The following is a 19368-nucleotide window of genomic DNA, read 5'->3' on the forward strand; positions in this document are numbered from 1 at the left end:
CAAAACATCTGTGTGTCCACAATGCAATGCAAGTACCACGCAAGATTACCAAACCAAGAACAAAAATGAAGATGTGATTTATAAATACCTCATCTGGAAATTACATCAAAAGAAAATTATATAATATAAAAATCATTGCAGATGAACCAGAACTGGTCTGTAAATGCCAGAGAATAATAAATCATTACTCTCAAAGGAGGAGACTGTCAAAGGCATGAGGGGTGAGTTAAATATCTAGCACTAAACACAGGCCAATATGGGTTGGACATAACTCCCATTTATGCTTTTCAAAACGTATCCTGTAGTTCAGGAAAAAAGGCCACTTTCTATAAGTGATAAAATGTAAAAAAAAAAAAATTTTATTCACAATCCACCCTCTGCAGATAACCTTTTTCTGAGAAAGTAAAGAATGACCTGCAATACTGAGTACAACATTTCCTACATCACAATCACAGCAGAGGCTAACTAATATAGATGAGTTTATCCATTTCCTAAAACTGTAATAGCATTCAAAAACTGTTTTATGTGGGCAAGTTCTTATAGCCCAGCTTTGAAAGGTTTAAAGTGGACAAGTTGCTGAATTCATAACTGTGTTATGAAAAATAAAGGCCAAGATCCCTAAGTTCTTTATGAAAGGGATATGTATAAACTGTATACTAGTCTCATTTAATTTTTCATCAAAAGCTAGCCACCTGGTATGTATTAGGCAATGCTCAGCAATGTTACATAACGGTTGGGAACACAAAATGAAGAATACCATATCCACTGAAACCGCACAGGGAATTTAGAAAAACAGGCGGGATGTCATTACATGACCTGGAACTTGGCCAGAGCACTGGAGTTAATGCTCTTACTCTAGTGCGAAGTGCCACAGATTGACCTCCTATGGACCTCAAGATTATGTGTCATCTGAAAGACAGCGCCTGCTTCCTCACAACCCAGTGCATCCCAGCGACGTGCTGCAGTGCTGTGCAGGGAGAGCGCCATGCATTTAATGCACATTTCATTATTTAGGAAGCAAAACAAGATATTTCTCACTTCAGGTTCTTAGGTTTGACAACCTAATCCTGGTTAGACTACGAAACATGACAAAATCATATATACGAATTAGAGGTAGTAGCAATGATTAATAATCCACACAGGTACTACCCTATATATGAGCATACAGAAAAATCCATACAAACAGCCACAACTACCAGAAGATGGTAAAATAATGTGTAGATATACTAGAGCACTCATTGATTTAAACAGTTGTGCTTTTAGGCACAAACATGCAAAAAACAAATCTCGTTGCACATTAGCAGGTTGTAAATTTCCAAATAAAATGCAGTATTAAAAGTGAAAGGTTGTTTGTTTTTAATAGTACATCTGTTTTATTAAAATAGCAACACTTCCATATTAAAACAGGTCTGGTGTGAGGTGGTCACATGAAATTTGTGTGGGAGCAAAGAGGACAAGAAGCCATGTCTGTCCTGCCCACCCATGTATAAGTGCATATACTACACTAGCAGCCACATGAAGCATTGTTAAATTAATGCTTAATCCTTTTTAATTTCATGTAATGGGGATTTGTTCGTTAAAACTAGGAATATCTGTCTAAATCCTCATTCTTTCCTAAATTACCCTTCTAACTAAAGTAACAACAATAATAATACTAACTTAGGTCAATACACTGACTATTTAATTTGTTCAATGTTTTATATCTTGGTATTAGCCAAGATGTTCTTTAGCAAAGAAGTTTTATGATCTTGAGACATCTGTGGAAATATCATTATGTATGTTCTGCAATATATCATCTTAAAAATGGAGCATGAGTTATGGCTTTTCTATAACAGTGAATGTAAACTTTAAAAAAAGACTCACTTGAACATCTGTTCATATCTGGCGTTCGGAGTCCATAGTACCCTGATGGGCAGGAATGTAAGCATTCACCATATTGCCTCATTCCTTCTCTTCGTAGGAAGAAGAATAACTTATGTTGGCATCTGATGCACCCATTATCCTTTGAACAAGATAAACAGCCTTTGCAAATTGGATTTGGTCCATAGCTAGCTGCAAAATAAGAAGATAAATCACATTTTAAGATCATTTTGAAAATTATTTTGGCTGGAGGTCCTCTTCCCTCTGAAGTCTTACTTATCTACTTCACAATTACAAGTAGTTTTGAAAGGAAGGTTCTGAAAGCGCACTCATTTTAATGCACTGCACTGGCCAGGGAATAAACAAAAATGCAATCTCTATATTTTTCATTAGTATGTGGTACCACTTAATGATAAAATGAAATGGTGCCCCTTCTTTCATAAAGGTACAGGCAACTGGAGACCGAGGTGAGTAAAGTTCACTAGCATAACATAAGTAAAAGCCAGGTGCTAAATTCTAGCTTGAAGCTGAGCACGTCAGCCCACAACAGCAGCAAAACAAACAGAACATCAGGAGCCTGGTATATCCGCCTGCAATGCCATGGTCACTGAAATCCAGAAACCACACTAATGCCACTTTGAAATAAAAAAATACAGTGCCCTTGGATACATTTATATGCCTTGTGAACAGAGAACCATTAAGAGCACTGAACTCGCTCTGCAGAACATGGGCAGAAGGAGGAACGGCGGTGCCAACTGCAGCGTGTGTGTGCTGTCCCCCGCCTTTGGGGCGCTGGAGAGGCTGCCTCCTCGCAGTCACTTCTTGGTCTTCCTAATGAGAATGTCAAGATTGTCATTTCCAACTGGAAAGAAGCAGCCTTTAACTTCTAAGAGCTTTTATCTGCAAGTTTCTACCCAAAACAGGCTTGAAATCCATACACACAGACATTACCAAAGAGGGACCTTTCGAGCAGATTACCGTTATAGGTCACCAGCTGCTGTATCTTCAACTACTTTATACTCTCCTTTTCTCTTAGTTGAATGATACTGCAATGCAAACCTGAATCGCACCATCCTGCCTTTCTCTGGAGTCGCACAACTCTCCCCTGCCCCGTGTGCCATCAACTCTTCCTCAGGAGCTGAGTCAGCACAGCAGGTTAGCGGTGGGAGGATGGCTCAGGAGGCTTCTGAAACCAGAACAACTTAACAGGTCCCTTTTAAATATTAAATTGGCCACAGGACTTCACTGAAATTTGCCAGTTCAAACCTGGCTTACTGGAAACAAAGAGAAACATTATGCAGGAAAGTGTCTTTGGGGTGTCAAAAGCTTTTCAATAGCAGCAACTCTGATGGCAGCTTGCCAAGAGATCAAGGACTATGTTTAATTGTTATAATTTTAAACAATTAAAATTATCCACACTTTTATCCCATATGAATGCTTAATAGGGATCATTCAATGGCTGACTTCACCAACAGAACTGGGAAAAGAAAAAAGAAAAAACCCACCACCCTCTGTAACCAGTAGCTGATCAGCTTTACTCTCACCTTTGCACATCTGCACACCAAATTCTCACTCTCTCGCTGCTCCTGTCCACCACACATGCCTCATCAAGTTCTCCACAACAGCATTCAACTTCTATCTTATACAAAGTAGTCCTAGTGAGCGGCAGGCAGGACAGGGAGCCAAGCGATCTGGCGTGAAACAGCTCAGCCAGTGGGACCTGTGCAAGTGCTGGAGTCCCCTGACACTGCTCACATGCTAGGAAGATCCTCTGGATGTAAACAGCATTCATTCCTTCTGTGGTGTGTGTACTATTTTCCAACCCTGTTAGACCATTTGTAATAATACGCCCTACCAGACAACTGCCCTAAAGCCCTGAGCCAGTGTTCATCTCCTGATCTCCACAATGCCTTGGACGCAGCTTTCCTTACAGTTCACAAATGCTCTCATCCACAATTCACATCTTCAAAGACATACAAGAAGGGAAACGAACAGATGATGAGCTAGGCCTGAAAGCATCCCTCGTCTCACTGTCGGCAGAGGTTGCCTATCTGTAACCACATCGAATATTATGTGACCATGTACCCCAAAACACATGGTGGGGCAGTCCTGTAGACCTCTAAGTCCGCTTTTAGTCTCCTCGCATCTCACTCTTACCTCTGACTTGTTCAAGGTTCCCCAAAGAACCCTGTACTTTAACAAAAGAATTAAAGGGAACAAAGCAAAGGGCAAGCCGCAAGATGCTTCAGTTTATTCGCCACTTGTAAGTGTTCTTTGGAGTTCAAATCAGTGGAAGTTAGGATCCCATATCCAGCATATTGTTTCTTCCCTGAATCAAGGGTGATTTTTTTCATCTCTCTTCCTCTTGAGCAGCTAAAGAACACTGATGTCAAATAACCCAGCTCTGCGGTCCACCTCAGGTTTCAGGCTTTACTGTCCACACTCTGTAAGTCACACAAGTCCTATACTCCTTCCGGAATGAACTCCCTCCAAAAAGTGACCCATGTATGTTTCTGGGACAGTCTGCTCCAGGGACTCCTCCAAGTAGGCAGCATGAACAAGGCTGCACCGCTCTGCACTATGCAGTACTCCAACCCTTTTCTAGCAGCCTTGAGCAGGATCCCTCAAAGACTCCCACTCACGCTCATGCACACTCCCCAACATCAACAGCTGTCATAAAAATCACTACCCAAGCAGGCTTTGCTGCCTTGCATTATTTCAGAAACTTTGAACACAGATAAGAATATTGTGATTATGACCTAGCGCATCTCTCCAGGGCCTAGAAGAAACACAGGGCCAACTGCTGCATAGCATGGACATGGCCACTCTGATCAAAAGGGTACTACTTTCAGTAGTGTGGCCTGGGGAGCAGGGATTACCCTCTGGAATGGATGCATTAGTAGTATCCATGTAGGTCTCGAGTTTTTCTCCCCTCACTGACCCACATTAAAGTTCAGTCTTCTCAGCTACAAAATATGCCTCTCAGTTCAATTCTACTGCTTAACTTTTTTCCAACACTATTCACGTTACTCTCCTCTCTTTTCTATTTCTAGTCAGATGTCTGTTAATAACCCGTCTTTCTGCAGGCAGTTGATTATGCTGATTTCCCTGCGCTTCAGCTATAACACTATCCTAACATACTTTCATATGAAATGGAGCTAACAGCATAAAACAATCTTCCATTATCCTCTGCTGTCCTTTGTTTAGGAGATGGAGGCCACACAGCTTATGGTCAGCACAAGATATATGCAAGAGTTCAACAATACAGTAATTTTGTAAATTGTATAATACATTTATCCCCAAAGTTTAACTTGTATATAGGTTCCTCAAATGATCACATCTAGACTCTTACCTTCTGGGTGACCCCAACAAATCATTTGTAATTTCTGTGCCTGTATTTTTTTTCTCCTAGGAATGCTATGAGATTCAGTTCATTAACACTTATAAACGGCTCTGAAACTCTCAGATGGGAAATGTTATAGATATCATATGTTTATTGCTACTTCAATGACCGATTATTAAACTGCAGCCATCGACTTTGGATAACATATCAAGGTCAAGATGGTCACATGGCTGATGTTACACTAATGACTTACTTTCTTGCTCTCCTAGTTACCAGGCTGTAATAAAACAACTAAAAATGCATAACTTTTTTTTTCTTTTCTTTCTTTACTACATTAGGCAAAAAAAGCCATCATAGAATTAGAGGTAAGGAGAAAGAACTTGATCTGTATTCTGTAGTACAGTGAGTAAAATTTATGAAAGAACTTGAGTGTTGTTTAGGCACCAAGCTGACCGATTTCCAAGTATTTTGCATACAGTAAGTATTGTGACATGCATGTCACAGAATCTGTTCCCTTCCATATTTGCTGTTGCTTTCATTTTTGGCAGAGCTATATGGGAAGTATACTGACTTCTGCTGCATCCTTTCTGTCATTTCAACTTGTCACAAAACAGGAAAAATCACGATATGCTCCACGCCTAAATTACTTGGACACTGAACATGTTCTTTATTGAATTGAAATGTTGTAGCACTGTTTCCAGTGTCACATTGGCACGTAATCTTGGATATATCAACTTCACTTTCTTTCATTGTCTCTATATACACAGGCTATAATCAAATCCTACAAAGTCTACCCCCTTTCTTCTCTTTCTCTACATTGGTTTCTTAACACAACAAATACAATATATCCTTAGCACACACAGCTTTTCAATTCTCATCTGTTTGCTCTTTGAATGGGGAAGTGAAAAGCCTCTCTACATTCAGCAGCAAAATCTAAACTCTTCCTTTTGGATTCCTTCATAACCTCTTTTTTCCCTTCTGTATTAGACTGCAAGAGAAAATAACCTGGTTCCAAGCTGTCACTCATATGCTAAGTTACCACTTGCATCATGCACCATCACACATACATACATCACTGCTATCTCAGCTCTCACATACTTATTTGCACTCTGCCTATCACGCCTGGAACACCCTCCTCGATTGTGTGTGCCAGCAGCCAGGTTTTCTCCATTTGACTCCCTCAGGAAAACTCACTCCTTACACGAGGCCCACAAATGTTAACCAGTGTCAGAATGCTGCTGTCATCACATCATAAAACTAAAAATGCACACATGCTCTAAGTTAGCACCATCCTCTGGGTCTCAAAGTGCATCATTGCCCTGGCTGTCTGTTAAGACTGTAAGCTCCTTGCAGCAGCAGCAATGTTTTGTATAGCCACACAAGTACGTGCGTGGGTGTGAACACCTCTTGCACACACACACCTCTATGATGTATTTTCTATTCCTTCTGCTTGCTGCTTCTACAACCATACCCTAGAGCATCTCTATATTTAAAGAAAAAGCATTTAGACTTGATTCCCTATGTTGCTTTTTTATTTCAAATCTGTGATTAAATATGTCAAGTTAAAAAAGGTTACTTGAGAACACAGACTGGTACCCAAACATTGAATGAAACACTCCTGAACTCTAAGAGTGTCCAAAGTTTCATGGTTTGGATCCACATCAAGTAAAATCAAATGTCAGTTAATTACTTTAACTCTTGTCTGGATCAAATGTATTGAAAATGCTTCAGTAATATCCCTTAAAATGAATTGTTATGACTATTTGAAATCACAAGAGAATCAACAGTACAAAATGAGCCTAGTCTGTTTCCCACAATAATACAAGTTGTTCTGCGAGCAGAAGAACTAACAGCATCTGATTTCCTATGGATTTTAATGTCCTACAGCCCGCTTCAGAAAAACCACTGTAAATCTGTCTTTCTTGTAGCTTCATCTTGCTAGCTGTCACAAATTTCTTCAGAACCTGGTATAGTATTGCAGTTCACTACAAGAACTTGGTATTTTTACATTTCTGTAAAAACTGCATTGAATTGAAAAATGGAATCAAAAAACTTTTGAAGAAAGACGAAGGCCTGCCAGGGAACATAAGTGACAGAAAATGTTGTTACCTAAAAATCATTTCCTTAGAAGACCAGACAGAAATGCTCATTATCACTACCTGTTCATTGTGTTACTACTATTCACCAGTCTTTGCTTTTGGTCTTTTGCACTCTCTGAAGTCAGAAACTGGGCTTATTGGTACAAGGACCAGCTTAATGGAACTCTTGCCCTGACTGGGATTGCAGCTACATAAAAGCTGGTAATTGGATTTTAGTTTAGATCTAGCAGAAATGTCTCTGAAACACTGACTTATCAATACAAACATGAGGTGTACAGAAGAAACTCAAGGGCTAAAAGACCACTATAAGTAGCTGCACTTATTGCAGAACAGAGTAGATTATATAAGCCTGAATTTAATTGATGCTATCAATATAAAGACATCCAATACCTATTTCTCCATTTCATAAAATAAACTAAAATACAATCACACTTAGCGTATGTCTTCAGGGTACAAAAGAGTGGAACAAAGAATACAACAGCCACCCATACACACCCATATTACATAGTGTACCAACATGCTTACACTGTAAGATTGCAAAGTCATATTAGTTAAAAAATATCTGATGCACTGTGACTAGGAGCTGGCCAAGAAAAATGCATACTTCTTACCAGAACTGTGCAAAAGCAAAAGTAAGTTTTGGACAGAAAACTTCAGTAAAAAAAAAAAATAAATAAAAAATCAAACTATGGAAAAGTTTTTGACTAGCTTGATTCTAGTCATTGTCTTGAATTAAGAGAATTAAGAAATTCAAGGTCAAGGGGGACTTTTGTGATTAATTAGTCCAATGCCCTGTACAAAGAAGCCACAGAACTCATGCTTTACTAAAACATATCATTTACAAACTATTCAATCTTGATTTTAAAATTGTCAGTGGTAAGGAAACCACCACAACCTTTGTTAAGCTATCACAGGGGCTAATCACTCTTACTGTTGAAAATCTGCAGTGGAATTTTGAACTTCAAATAGTAACCACTGGACCTTTTTATAACTTTGTCTGCCAGATTGTTAACAGTTTTTCAATGTTTTTTACCCAATGCAGACACTGTGATCAGGTCAACTCTTAGCCTCCTCACGGGTAAGACAAACAGAGCAAGATTCCAGAATGTCTCACGGCAAGGCAAAGTATCCAATCCTTTGATCAGACCATTACCATTTTATCAACAGACTTATGGACACCAGAAAGAGTTCAGCAAAGATAAGTGATGGTACAAGTGCCAAATACAGAAGTGACATAACCTCTCTAATATTCCTGGATATTAGTCTCTTGAAATACTCATGTGTTATATAAGTTCTTTTGACCACAGAGACATGGCTTCCCAAGTATCATACAGCTCTGTTTAAGCAGCTGGCCATTTTGTTCTCTAGCACGTTTTGGAATTATGCAGGAGATCGCCCAGTGTTATCTTTCTCAGGACACTGATCCTTAAACACACAAGATCATTTTTTCCCAAGTTGTCAACAACTCAGAAAACTCTCATGTTCAAGAGAGTGCCACTCTTCCTCAGAAGGTAGATTAACTGTGGGGTGGCATTTCACTTCAGTGAGATTTACAGCAAACTCATTGAATTTATGCTCTTAAATGAACAGTTTTGGCCTGCTTGTTATTATGAAATCATTTCTTTACTTTCTGTGGAGAGAGGTCTTAATTATATTTTCAATATCATAATTGTATGCTTAAGATACTGTCATTTCTCACCTCTTTTTACTCTTTTGTTATTGATGTAATGTCATTCTGACTATTCTAGTTTAGACCTCACAAGATTGGTCTTCATTACACATATATTCCACAGAAAGTGGAATAAAATTCCACTAAATCAAAATATTCTATTTTTACCACATGGCTACCCAGCTGATTACTTTCAGAATTTTCTGTACTGTGCTTTCCCCACCAATGTGGTAGGAAGAATCACTGAGAAGATCAGTTGGATATTGGTCTCCTTCAGCACCACACAAGTTTCAAGAAGTCACCTACATGTTGGGAGATAGTCTACAATATTTAGTGTCTTCAGGCATCATCAGCACTGGATACTTACTACCAAATTCAGAAACATACTTGTCAATAAAGTGACATTTTATATGGTTTTTTTTTTCAGGAGGTGTTGGATGCTTAGATATTTTGAGGACATTCTCAATTTTCTTTCTTTCAGGTTGGGCTGAACTGCCATCCACAGAGGTGTCTCAGCCATCTTTCTTCATTTAAGCATCTGGATCTTTTAAAGACATCTCTCACAGTTTACCTCCTGAGTGACTGCTATCAACTGGAAATTTTTCACTCTCCTAGTTCTCTTCTGTCTGCTATTTGTGGCCTACCGATCCTCACGTGCTTTCAACCCTACCGAACACTGCTTCGTGCTTCTGATGCTGGTGTGAATCCTTCTCCACAGTTTTTTTCTTGGGGGACAGTTCCTCTCCCCCTGGAAATGGAGCTGCAGAGCTTCCTCAGTCTGGCTGCTCAGAACTCTTCACTTTCCCCAGTGTTCCCCAGTGACTATATTTGTCCTTCCAGTCCAGAAATCCAGAACAGCCAACAATGTACATTTCATGCACAGGAAGTCCTTTCTGGCTACCAGATGGAAAAAAATATGGAACATCTGTTACAGGTCACAGCCACCACTTCATCACTGGCCATCCTAAAATGCAGTATAGAAATGGACAGAGAAAGGAGAGTCTGCCACTCCCTGTTCAAATTCCATAGGAAGTATTAGTTTTTATTGCTATTTGCCTGCTGTTCACAAGTTCACCAGTTTCATTTTTATTCTAGGTCTTCCTGCACTCACTGACAAGCAGCAACTAAACGCTCATACTTGAAACATTGAGGATAATAAAAGGCCCAAGCATCACAGCCACACAATGCTTCCAAAGATTGAAATGAAATGAAATGAAATAAAAATAATCCTGTTCAGAAAAACAAGCCTTACCAACCAACGAACTGGACCAAAACAGCACCTCACAGTTCATCTGCTTCTAAGCCTAGACCACCCAAAAACTTATCTTTGGTGTTCAAAAGTCATACATGATTCACACTCATGTCCATGTTACCAGTCCCATTTCTGGGTTTTAATTTATAGGCAAATACACTTCAGCTGTAGTACTACTAGGCAAGAAATAACACTACATGAACTAATCCTATGCCGGACCAGCCATTTCCTTTAACGTATCCAAGTTGTTGATCTGTAAAGTGGCTGCTTCAGTTGTCATCATGCTGAGAACAGTCCCTGTAAGATGACCTCTGTTTCATCTTACGGGTTGCCAGAAAGATAGTTATTTAGGAACCCTGTAGTCTAGCATTATCGAAACATGGCCAATACATGTCCATCTCTGTATTGTTTGCACAGCTGTGGGCAGGTTTGCCTGCTCCAAAGCTCAAAATTCTCTGTCTTATCTGATCTCTTTAGTCTCTGCAGACGTATCCACAATGTAACCTGTTTAACTTCTGTAAGGCAGATTTATGATTTAGGATACTTCAACCCCAGGTAATTTGATTAAATGTTGGAACCCTCATGTATACCACCTTCCCAAAAAAAAAAAAAAAAAAAAAAAAAAAAAAAAAAGAGAGAATTTTTAACATAAGTACATTTGGAGGATAACTTGCCTTCTGATTTCTGCTATTTAAATTTTGCTTTAATTACACTCTTAGTTTTCTACAGTTCTATAAATTGTAGAAATCCCCTAAAGCCATTACTTAAAAAGAAGAAAATAATCACATCTGACATTCTCAGTTATTCCCCAGACCCCAGGAATTAAGACTTGCAAGCAAAGCACAAGTCATTACCTTGGGCAACAGTGCAGATTAATTACATACAATGAAAACTGCATAAATCAGCCTACAGGACAGAGACCAGAATCGAGGTCTGCTCCCCGCTAGTGTTTGCGCAGGGTGCTGAACGGCGGGGACCTCTCCCACGTGTCCTTCACACCGCTGCAGGCTCTGTTACGCTCAGTGGCACTGCAGGGCAGTGTCAGCTGCCAGGATGCCTAGAGCTCCCTCCCCAAGTGGCCACTCCCCTGTCACTCACCAGTCACAACTTTCTTGAAGACAGCTAGGTGGAAAGAGCATGTACGCTCTCATCTGTAGGATGCCTCTTATTTCACGGCTGAGGGTTTTAAATTGTAGACTGAAGCTAAAGCAGATGTTGTGTCCTGAGGTGCATTAAAGTGCACCTCAACCAGGCTCCTCTGGTAAGTCGTGGCTTATCAGCTTTTTGGGAGAGGCTGCTCAGCACTGGGATCTCTGCTTATGCAGAGAGCCTACATTAAAGCATCTAGAGCAAGAATCGGTGAATTTTCAAAACCAATCACGTGTCCTTCCAAACCAGCTTTTAAAATCACATTCTTCAGCTAAGGTACCCAGCTTTCACCTACATCTCCTAACAGTACTTCTTCTGGGCCTCATATGCTGGGAAAGGGAGGCAGGAAAGGTGATACACGACAACCCCACAGTCCTCGGTTTATTTAGAGTGGGGAGTTTATTTGCCCCCCTTTGGGGAAAAAAAATCGCATTTGGAAGTACAATTACATGCTCAAACATAGGCTGCTAGTTCCATTTCTAATACAGAAGAAATAGCCAGATTCCTTTCAAAGATATATCATATCTTGGACCAACTCTTTATTTATAGGATTAACCTGGAAGCTACAAAGAAAAATGAAAAACAAACCCACATTTACTTTCCTTACAATCCCACACTGGTGGGGGAGGTCTGGTCCAGGGGATTCCAGGAGGCAATGTACTTCCACCTCTCAGGTGGTTAAACTTCACGTGGTCACCAGACCTCCCAGCTTCAGATTCCCATGCTATTTCCCATTCTGAAATGCACTGGCTGTCACATACTATTTCTTAATTACAGAAATGCACAGAAAAGGATGTATACAGCAAGCTGTCATCAGCTATACTTATCTGTTCCCCCCCGCATATATCCTGTGTACCACTATCTGACAGCACATTCAACAGGAAACTTCATCCAGCGTGTTGCTGCTGCAAATCAACATCTGGGACACAAATCCTACTGGAACAAAGTCCCAGGCATTTAAACAAATTCACTTTTGTCCAAGCCTTTTAATATCTAGAATATTTCAGCTTGCTGCTGTGAATAAGATTCATCTATGGTGTGCAGGTGAATAAACAGAGATTTAATTTTTTCCCCTTTGATGGTGTGTTTACTTTGTCTTCTATTGTAAGTTATAACTTTTCCAAGCACTGAAAACTGCAGGGATCCAAAGCAGAGGCATTCCAACAAAAACACAGTTCCAAACCCAGATCCACCCAAACTGCTCAAGACAAAACACTGTTGGAAGCATTAAAGCTAAAGAGGTGAGGATCCAGAACACTCTGCTTAAGAAGCAAAGTACAATGACATACAAGCAGACTTTATGTATGGTGCATGACACTCCGCTTCTCCATTTCGTATGTTTACTGAACAATTCCTAAAAATTTAGCAAAGATCAAGGAAAAGCAAAAAAGTCGTTAGAGAAAGGGCTCAAGCCTTTCTTTTCACTTCCTGGAAGATTAAATTCAACCTACTTTGCAAGTGATAGATACCAGATCTGGACTCTGAAGCTAGATAATGCATACAGTCACTACAATAGAAATAAGCAAATGCAAATGTTACATGGTTATTTGCACTGTTACATTAGGCACCACTAAACTAATGACCATATGCTTAACAATTATTTACTATCACCTTTTTATTGTACAAGTGTACAACAGGAACTGGCATGTTAAGGAAATGCCATACACAAATAAATACTTGACTGTGGATTGTAAATCTGTAATAGTGAAGAACATGCCTTATTTCTGCAGTTTATATAGCAGTGACACACTGGTTAGTGCTTCATAAATACCAAACTTCTGAAATGTTGACCAAGATGTTAATGTAGCTTTTTGCCTTTTTTTAAAAAAGAACATTACCAAACTGAAAGGTACAGAAAGAGATGTCATCTAGGAATGTGTTAGGTTTAGGCAGTTGGGAAGAGTCTGCAAGATTTAATGGCTTCAGATATAAGGAGCTGGGTAGGAAACTTTGAAAATGCATGTAAGGTTACCTTCACAATATCATAAATCCTTGCAGAAGAAATGTTGTACAGGTCCTTGCACTGAGTAAAAAGCAGTTACTAGCAGAGCTTCTGTGGGGGTCTGTACAAGCAGATTTGCCAGATGTTCAAGCCTGATGAAGGCAACCTGGTTTCAGGTTAGGCACTGGATTGAGAATGAAACAGAAAGGTAAAACCACAGAAAGGTAAAAGAGCTCCACGCAGTATTGCAGGGGATTAGGTTGATACTGCCCAGTTAGATACGATGAGTCTGTAGAGGCAAGCATCTGGGTACTGTGTAGACTTAGCATTGCATTCCCTCAGTCACAGCTGCTGACCAAAATCAGTCAGTGATTATTTTTGTGCTAGGAAACCCAGTAACAAGCTCCCAGGTTGGGTGTTTATGCTGAACCCATTCCAACTCCATACTGAAGCACTAGAAAGACGAAGGGAAGATACCTTTTCTCCCCTTGCCCGTTTTCACAGAAAGCAAATTCAAAGCTAGATGGAAGCTGTGATTATTCCAACAGATACTCAATTTCAGTAAGTCCAGGACTCCAAGCTGAATCACAACCCTTCTGAAAATGCAAAGGAAGACAGTCATTTCCAGACCGGACTAGATAAAGTGCCAAATAACCCGGTTTGATCTCACAGCTGACTCTGCTTGAGCAGGAGGTTGGAGTAGGGACCTCCCAAGGCCCCTTTCAGTCTGAATTATCCTGTGATCCTATGCCCTCCATCTGAGGTATCATATCCTGTTTCTTGCTTGAAAGCTGAAGAAGCTTCAGCTACATGAAGTACCACATAGTTCTAATAGAGTAGGAACTGAGGAACAGGTAACAAAGCATAAGGGATATGGAAGACTTTCTGGATTTCCAGATGTGTTCAATATCACAGGAGATCCCAGAGAGGGAAACAGCAAATATCAAAGAATGAAATGGAAACAAAAGAGATCAGAAATGTGTTGTAATTACAAATATGAGAGCCTAAACAATATCCTTAAAGCTGGAGGTATCAAAATCCTTCCCAGAACAAAGTGAGACATCTTAAGAGAAAAATTTGCTAAAGCTCACCAGAAGAGAAGACCTACAGGTAGTAATGCAGCTCAGCTAAAAACAGATGAATTTCAGAAGAGCACAAGACAACATGCGCCATTGGCCAAAAAGCCTAGGAAGTCCCCCCCTTCAAGTCTCCTTGATGTTCAAACGAGCAGAGAGAATGAAGGACAGCCAGACAGCTTCCTGCCCCCTAGGAGCAGAGGACCTCCTCACATGGACAAGATACGCTGCCTGACTCTGACATCCTAACAGATGTTGCATCATCTGTACTCCTAAAATAAAAATTTGGAGACAGATACCTGCTCTGTATTACCAAGACTGAGGAGAAGTGGCTCTACAATTCAAATGTTAAAAACAATTGCTCCGTAAGGCTAGAATGGCTGCTGGGCAGTGATAGGGACAGTGTTCCACATCAGACAATTGCCATTTACAGTCTCACAGACAGTGAACTACACAGAAGTATAGTAACTCAAAGGTCTATGAAGTTCTCATTCACTAAACTAAAGATTTAGTTCTGGTGGACTTCAAGCCCTCCAAAGAGACCGGGACCAGCCAGGAGAAAACAAAATGTCATCCTGGGAAACTGCTGGCATTGGAGAAATCTGCTAAATATCTGATACAAGCATTAACAAAACTTTATACCTGGAGTCTCTTTAAAGAAAAAGAAAAAGAATGCCTAGCACAAAGAGCACAATATTATCCTTATTATTGGACATTCAAGATTAGATTAACTTTTAAGATACAAAGCAGGCAATTGCTGACCAGACAGTTGACAATGTATCTGTGATTCTTGCTCTGGCTACATTTCCACTGTGCAAAGAATACATAGCATGGGCCAGAACTCTGATTATTTGAAACTTCGAAAGCACTGGTTTTTTGAAGCCTAAATTACTTATTGCCGTAATTGACTGGAAATGAAAATTAGATGTTGGGAAGAGTTAAAATTAAGATTTGTGTAAGAATATTCTACTGGATGAATAACAAGCCATAATTCCACAAATACCAAAAAAAAAAAAAAAAAAAAAAAAAAGTAGGCCAAAAGACTATTTGAGCTTAAAAAAAAAAAAAAAAAAAAGTGGAAATGGCATTAAAACACACCTTAGTAGTCGCATTAAAACACTGCTTAGAAGGACGGAGAAGTAAGTAGCAAATAATTCCAGTTAAAAAAATGGAGATGATTGACAAATCAAAGTGATACAAAAAAAACCCCTTAGCCCTCCAAGCCCTCAAATCTCAAAACTCAGTGAATAGAAACCAAAGTAATATGGCATTTTCTAACTGTTAAAATAACAGATAAAGAGAAAGCAAAAGACCCTGACAGTTGCATCTCTTTTGTGTTGGAAATAAAGCAAGATGCATCCACCCATTGTGATAACATAGCTGTAATCAAAATTTTGCCATCCATAAAAGGAAACTATGCAAGACCACTTGCCAAAGAGAAAAAAAATTAAACAATGATCATTGCGTATCTGCCACTCAATCACTAAATGCACTAACTTAGGGCTTCCCTCTACAATTCACTTCTTTTTTAATAAATGTTGGAAAACTGAGGAAATCCCACAGGCCTGGAGGACTGCCAATGTATAGAGCAGGGTACTACAAACCAATTCACTTGACATCAATTTCAGGAAAAAATGACGGATTGCTGAAATAAATGTTCTATCAACAGAGAAGTAGAGTCTAAATATACGTATGTACATATGCATAATATATATATATTTAACTTCTGTTAGTAAGCATGGTTTTAGATCAAAATAAACTGTTGCTCTCTCTGAGCGTGGAATGAAAGAAAACTGTGCTGGTAAATTGTACCTTCATTTCTTCAAATCATCTGACTTAGTACCACATAGCATTTTGATTTTAAAACCCAGCTCGCTGCAAAAGCTCAAAGCATACGCTGTATTAGGAAAGCATTAATGCTTACTAAAAAAATCTACAAAATATGAAATCTTTTCCTGCAACAATCTGCAGATAAAAATGTTGGTGGGGTAACAAGTCATCACAAGGAACTTTACTGGTACAGAGTCAGCTCAAGTCCTGACTAAACACAGCCCAACAGTTGAACGAAGATAAATACCAACTATCCAGGGAAAGACAGTGAGGGAGGGATGGGGGGGGGGAGTCCATCCCACTGATAATGCATTGAAGCTGAAGTTAGGCTTGAAATAAAACAGGATGCATACACCGTGCAATTAAACACTGGAACATGTCACCTGGAAGAGAGGCAGGGGGAGAAGGGAATGGGAAGAGGTTTGGACTGGCCTGAGGCCCTTGTTAAGGAGACTACTTCTCTTCAGAAGATAGGCTTTCATGCCACTTCTGGGATAAAGTATTTGGCTCTTGCCCGTGGAGATGTCAAGCAATCACTTCAGAATATGTGACCTGTGAGTGTCTCTCACTGTTCAGATTATAAATGTGCTTTTGAAATAGTAATCCCAATCATCCTCTATAGACTGAGCTTTGGTCCACATCACAGAGCAATCCTGAAGCTGTATTTTCTTCAAGTTAACCTAAACTGGCAGATATGCTCCAAGTGTGCACCTAACATGCTCCAACACAGAATCACAGAAGAGTTGAGGTTGGAAGGGGACCTCCGGAGATCATCTAGTCCAACTCCTCTGCTCAAACAGGGTCACCTACAGCACGTTGCCCAGGACTGTGTCCAGAAAACTTTTGAATATCTCCAAGGATGGAGACTCCACAACCTCTCTGGACAACCTGTTCCAGTGCTCTCTTATCCTCACAGCAGCAAGTAGTACAAGGACAGACTCACAGCGTGTGGCATGGTTCACCTGCTGGGATGGTCTGGGCAATTTTCATTTAGTTAATGTCTTGCCTTTCCAAAGACCTTAAGTATTTTGTGGTTCCTTAGTCTCTGCTGTGGTCTGCGGCATATAGTTTAGCCCCAAGAACTGAATTGCTTTGTGCCAGTTCAAGTCTTTAAACTGCATTCAGGAGATCTCATGTACATGAATTGATGGTACAGTTTTCAGAAAGGTAAATATTTGTTTGTAGTTTTCCAGAGTGCAAGCAGTGTGTAGTACAGCCTTGGCTCAGCTACTCAGCCTGCTAATTCATATCATGATTACAATTCTCATTATTAGATTGACTTGAATTAACTGGGAGAAAGAGAACATACTTTCCCACTGGAGACAGATGACAGGAGTTTTCTGTAAGAATCTGACTGTTAGGAATGCATCTGGAAAGCCTGAAAAGCAGCAGAGGAGCAAAGAAAAGCCATGCCATAACTTGCTATAACATAATGCATGTAACTAGAGTCTCCTATAGATTAGCAGTACTAATCATGTTCTAATATATATCTGTCCACAGTATAATATATCTACAGTCACTTTCTAAGACCTCAGGAAGAAAAGCAAATCTTAGCTTCAAGATCATCCATGTAACTATCTGTAAAAAAGAAGCATTGGTGTAGACAGATCTGGGCTCTAATTTGAAAGTGGAAATCACTGAGAACAGTAAATTTATATTCACTTTGTTGAATATGTGACTGCAGGCACATGTACTGAGACAGAGGGGCTACCTCGAATGACCCCCTAATAAACTTTCATAATCCATTTTCTTCACACAGTTATTTCACAGGAAGAAAGCAAAACATTTACTTTTATCTCTCACTCTGTACCTCAGATTTACTTGAGTTTTTAATTGCTTAAGATTTTAGGAGATATTTTTAACACAGAAAGCTGCAGCTGCAAATCATAATCATACTGTTGCCTCTACCATCAGAGGCAAATTTTTAGGAAGTTAATGACGCTTTTACCTTTGTCTCCAAAAAAAAAACAGTATTAAACACATTGATACTTAAACTATGTATTGATCCTCTGAACCTTGAGTTACTCAGGTAGTCTCTCTGGATTATTTTTTTAATTTTCTGACATTGTAAAATGTACAGAAAACAAGTTATCCAATTTGAAGTACAAAAGCATTTAAAAATGGAATAACTGATGCAGTTAGAGTATTCTCCAAAGTACAGCACCTCTCTAAAACATCCTGTAAAATGCTGTAAAACAACATTGTGGTGTTCCACACTTGTGCCTCAAGGAATTCCAGAATAAAGTTTGCTCGAGTTACAAGCTGCACACGTGTAACTGTGTCATGCAAACACACATACACATATACATATTCCCTGCCAAAACCAGGCCTACAGAACAACTAATTAAATCATGACATGGAAGGTGCTTGTATCTCCCTCACAAACTTTGTACTCATTACAACCTCTGTTAAACCAGCTAAAAAACATGGCCTTCTAGATTGGAAAGGGATGTCAATAGAGCATTTAGATTAGTAGTGGAAAGTTATTTCATTATTCTTTAAACACACAAGCTAGAATATAAAGCACTTTTTGTCACAAAGCTGGCTTTGCAAAGCAAAAAGACAACCAAATACCCTTTCACTCCATGAAGCCAGTATGATATGGAATGCATGAAAGATGGTTAAGAAAATAATTTGTTCCAGAGAGAAGACTTCATGTAAGTTTCTTTATTTTAAGATTTTATTTTACCTATTTTTTTCTTCAAAATATAATCACCACATGCCTCAGTGTGGTACTATTAACATCTGCCTAAACACTCATATTCTCAGCAACTAATATTACATCCATCCAGCTATAGAGTAATTCTAAATAAGAGGAGGCTCCCAATTTCTTTTATGCCTAAAAGTTTTGACTTTCATTATAAAGTAAAATCAGGATCTCCTTACAGTCAAGGTCATAGAACAAGACACAATGGTCCAATTCACCAATAGCAGGAACCTGGCATCACCTGAATGAAGGCTGAGGGATGAGAGCACTAGGTCCTGTACGTGCAGCAGCTGCCAGTGCCAGCAGAGCTATGGAGAGTGGCTGTAAACTGCTGGCTTAGCACTACTGCCGCCACACTGGTCATCACAAGGTGCCAATGACGGCATGTATGTGCTTACAGTCAACCCCTCTTTCCACTTGAGCAGAAGCACTGGACTCTGC

General features: G+C 39.6%; 1 protein-coding gene across 1 annotated transcript in view; it reads right to left on the reverse strand.

The window, feature by feature from the left end:
* RSPO2 (R-spondin 2) overlaps window positions 1–19368 on the reverse strand; it is a 110700-nt gene that overhangs the window by 54892 nt on the left and 36440 nt on the right. The window contains exon 2 of the mRNA XM_064507802.1: window positions 1864–2052. Within this exon, the coding sequence (XP_064363872.1) occupies window positions 1864–2052 (189 nt within the window). The remainder of the gene's footprint in view (window positions 1–1863; window positions 2053–19368) is intronic.

Source organism: Dromaius novaehollandiae, chromosome 2 (genome assembly GCF_036370855.1).
Source record: "Dromaius novaehollandiae isolate bDroNov1 chromosome 2, bDroNov1.hap1, whole genome shotgun sequence".
In the NCBI taxonomy this organism is placed as follows: domain Eukaryota; kingdom Metazoa; phylum Chordata; class Aves; order Casuariiformes; family Dromaiidae; genus Dromaius; species Dromaius novaehollandiae.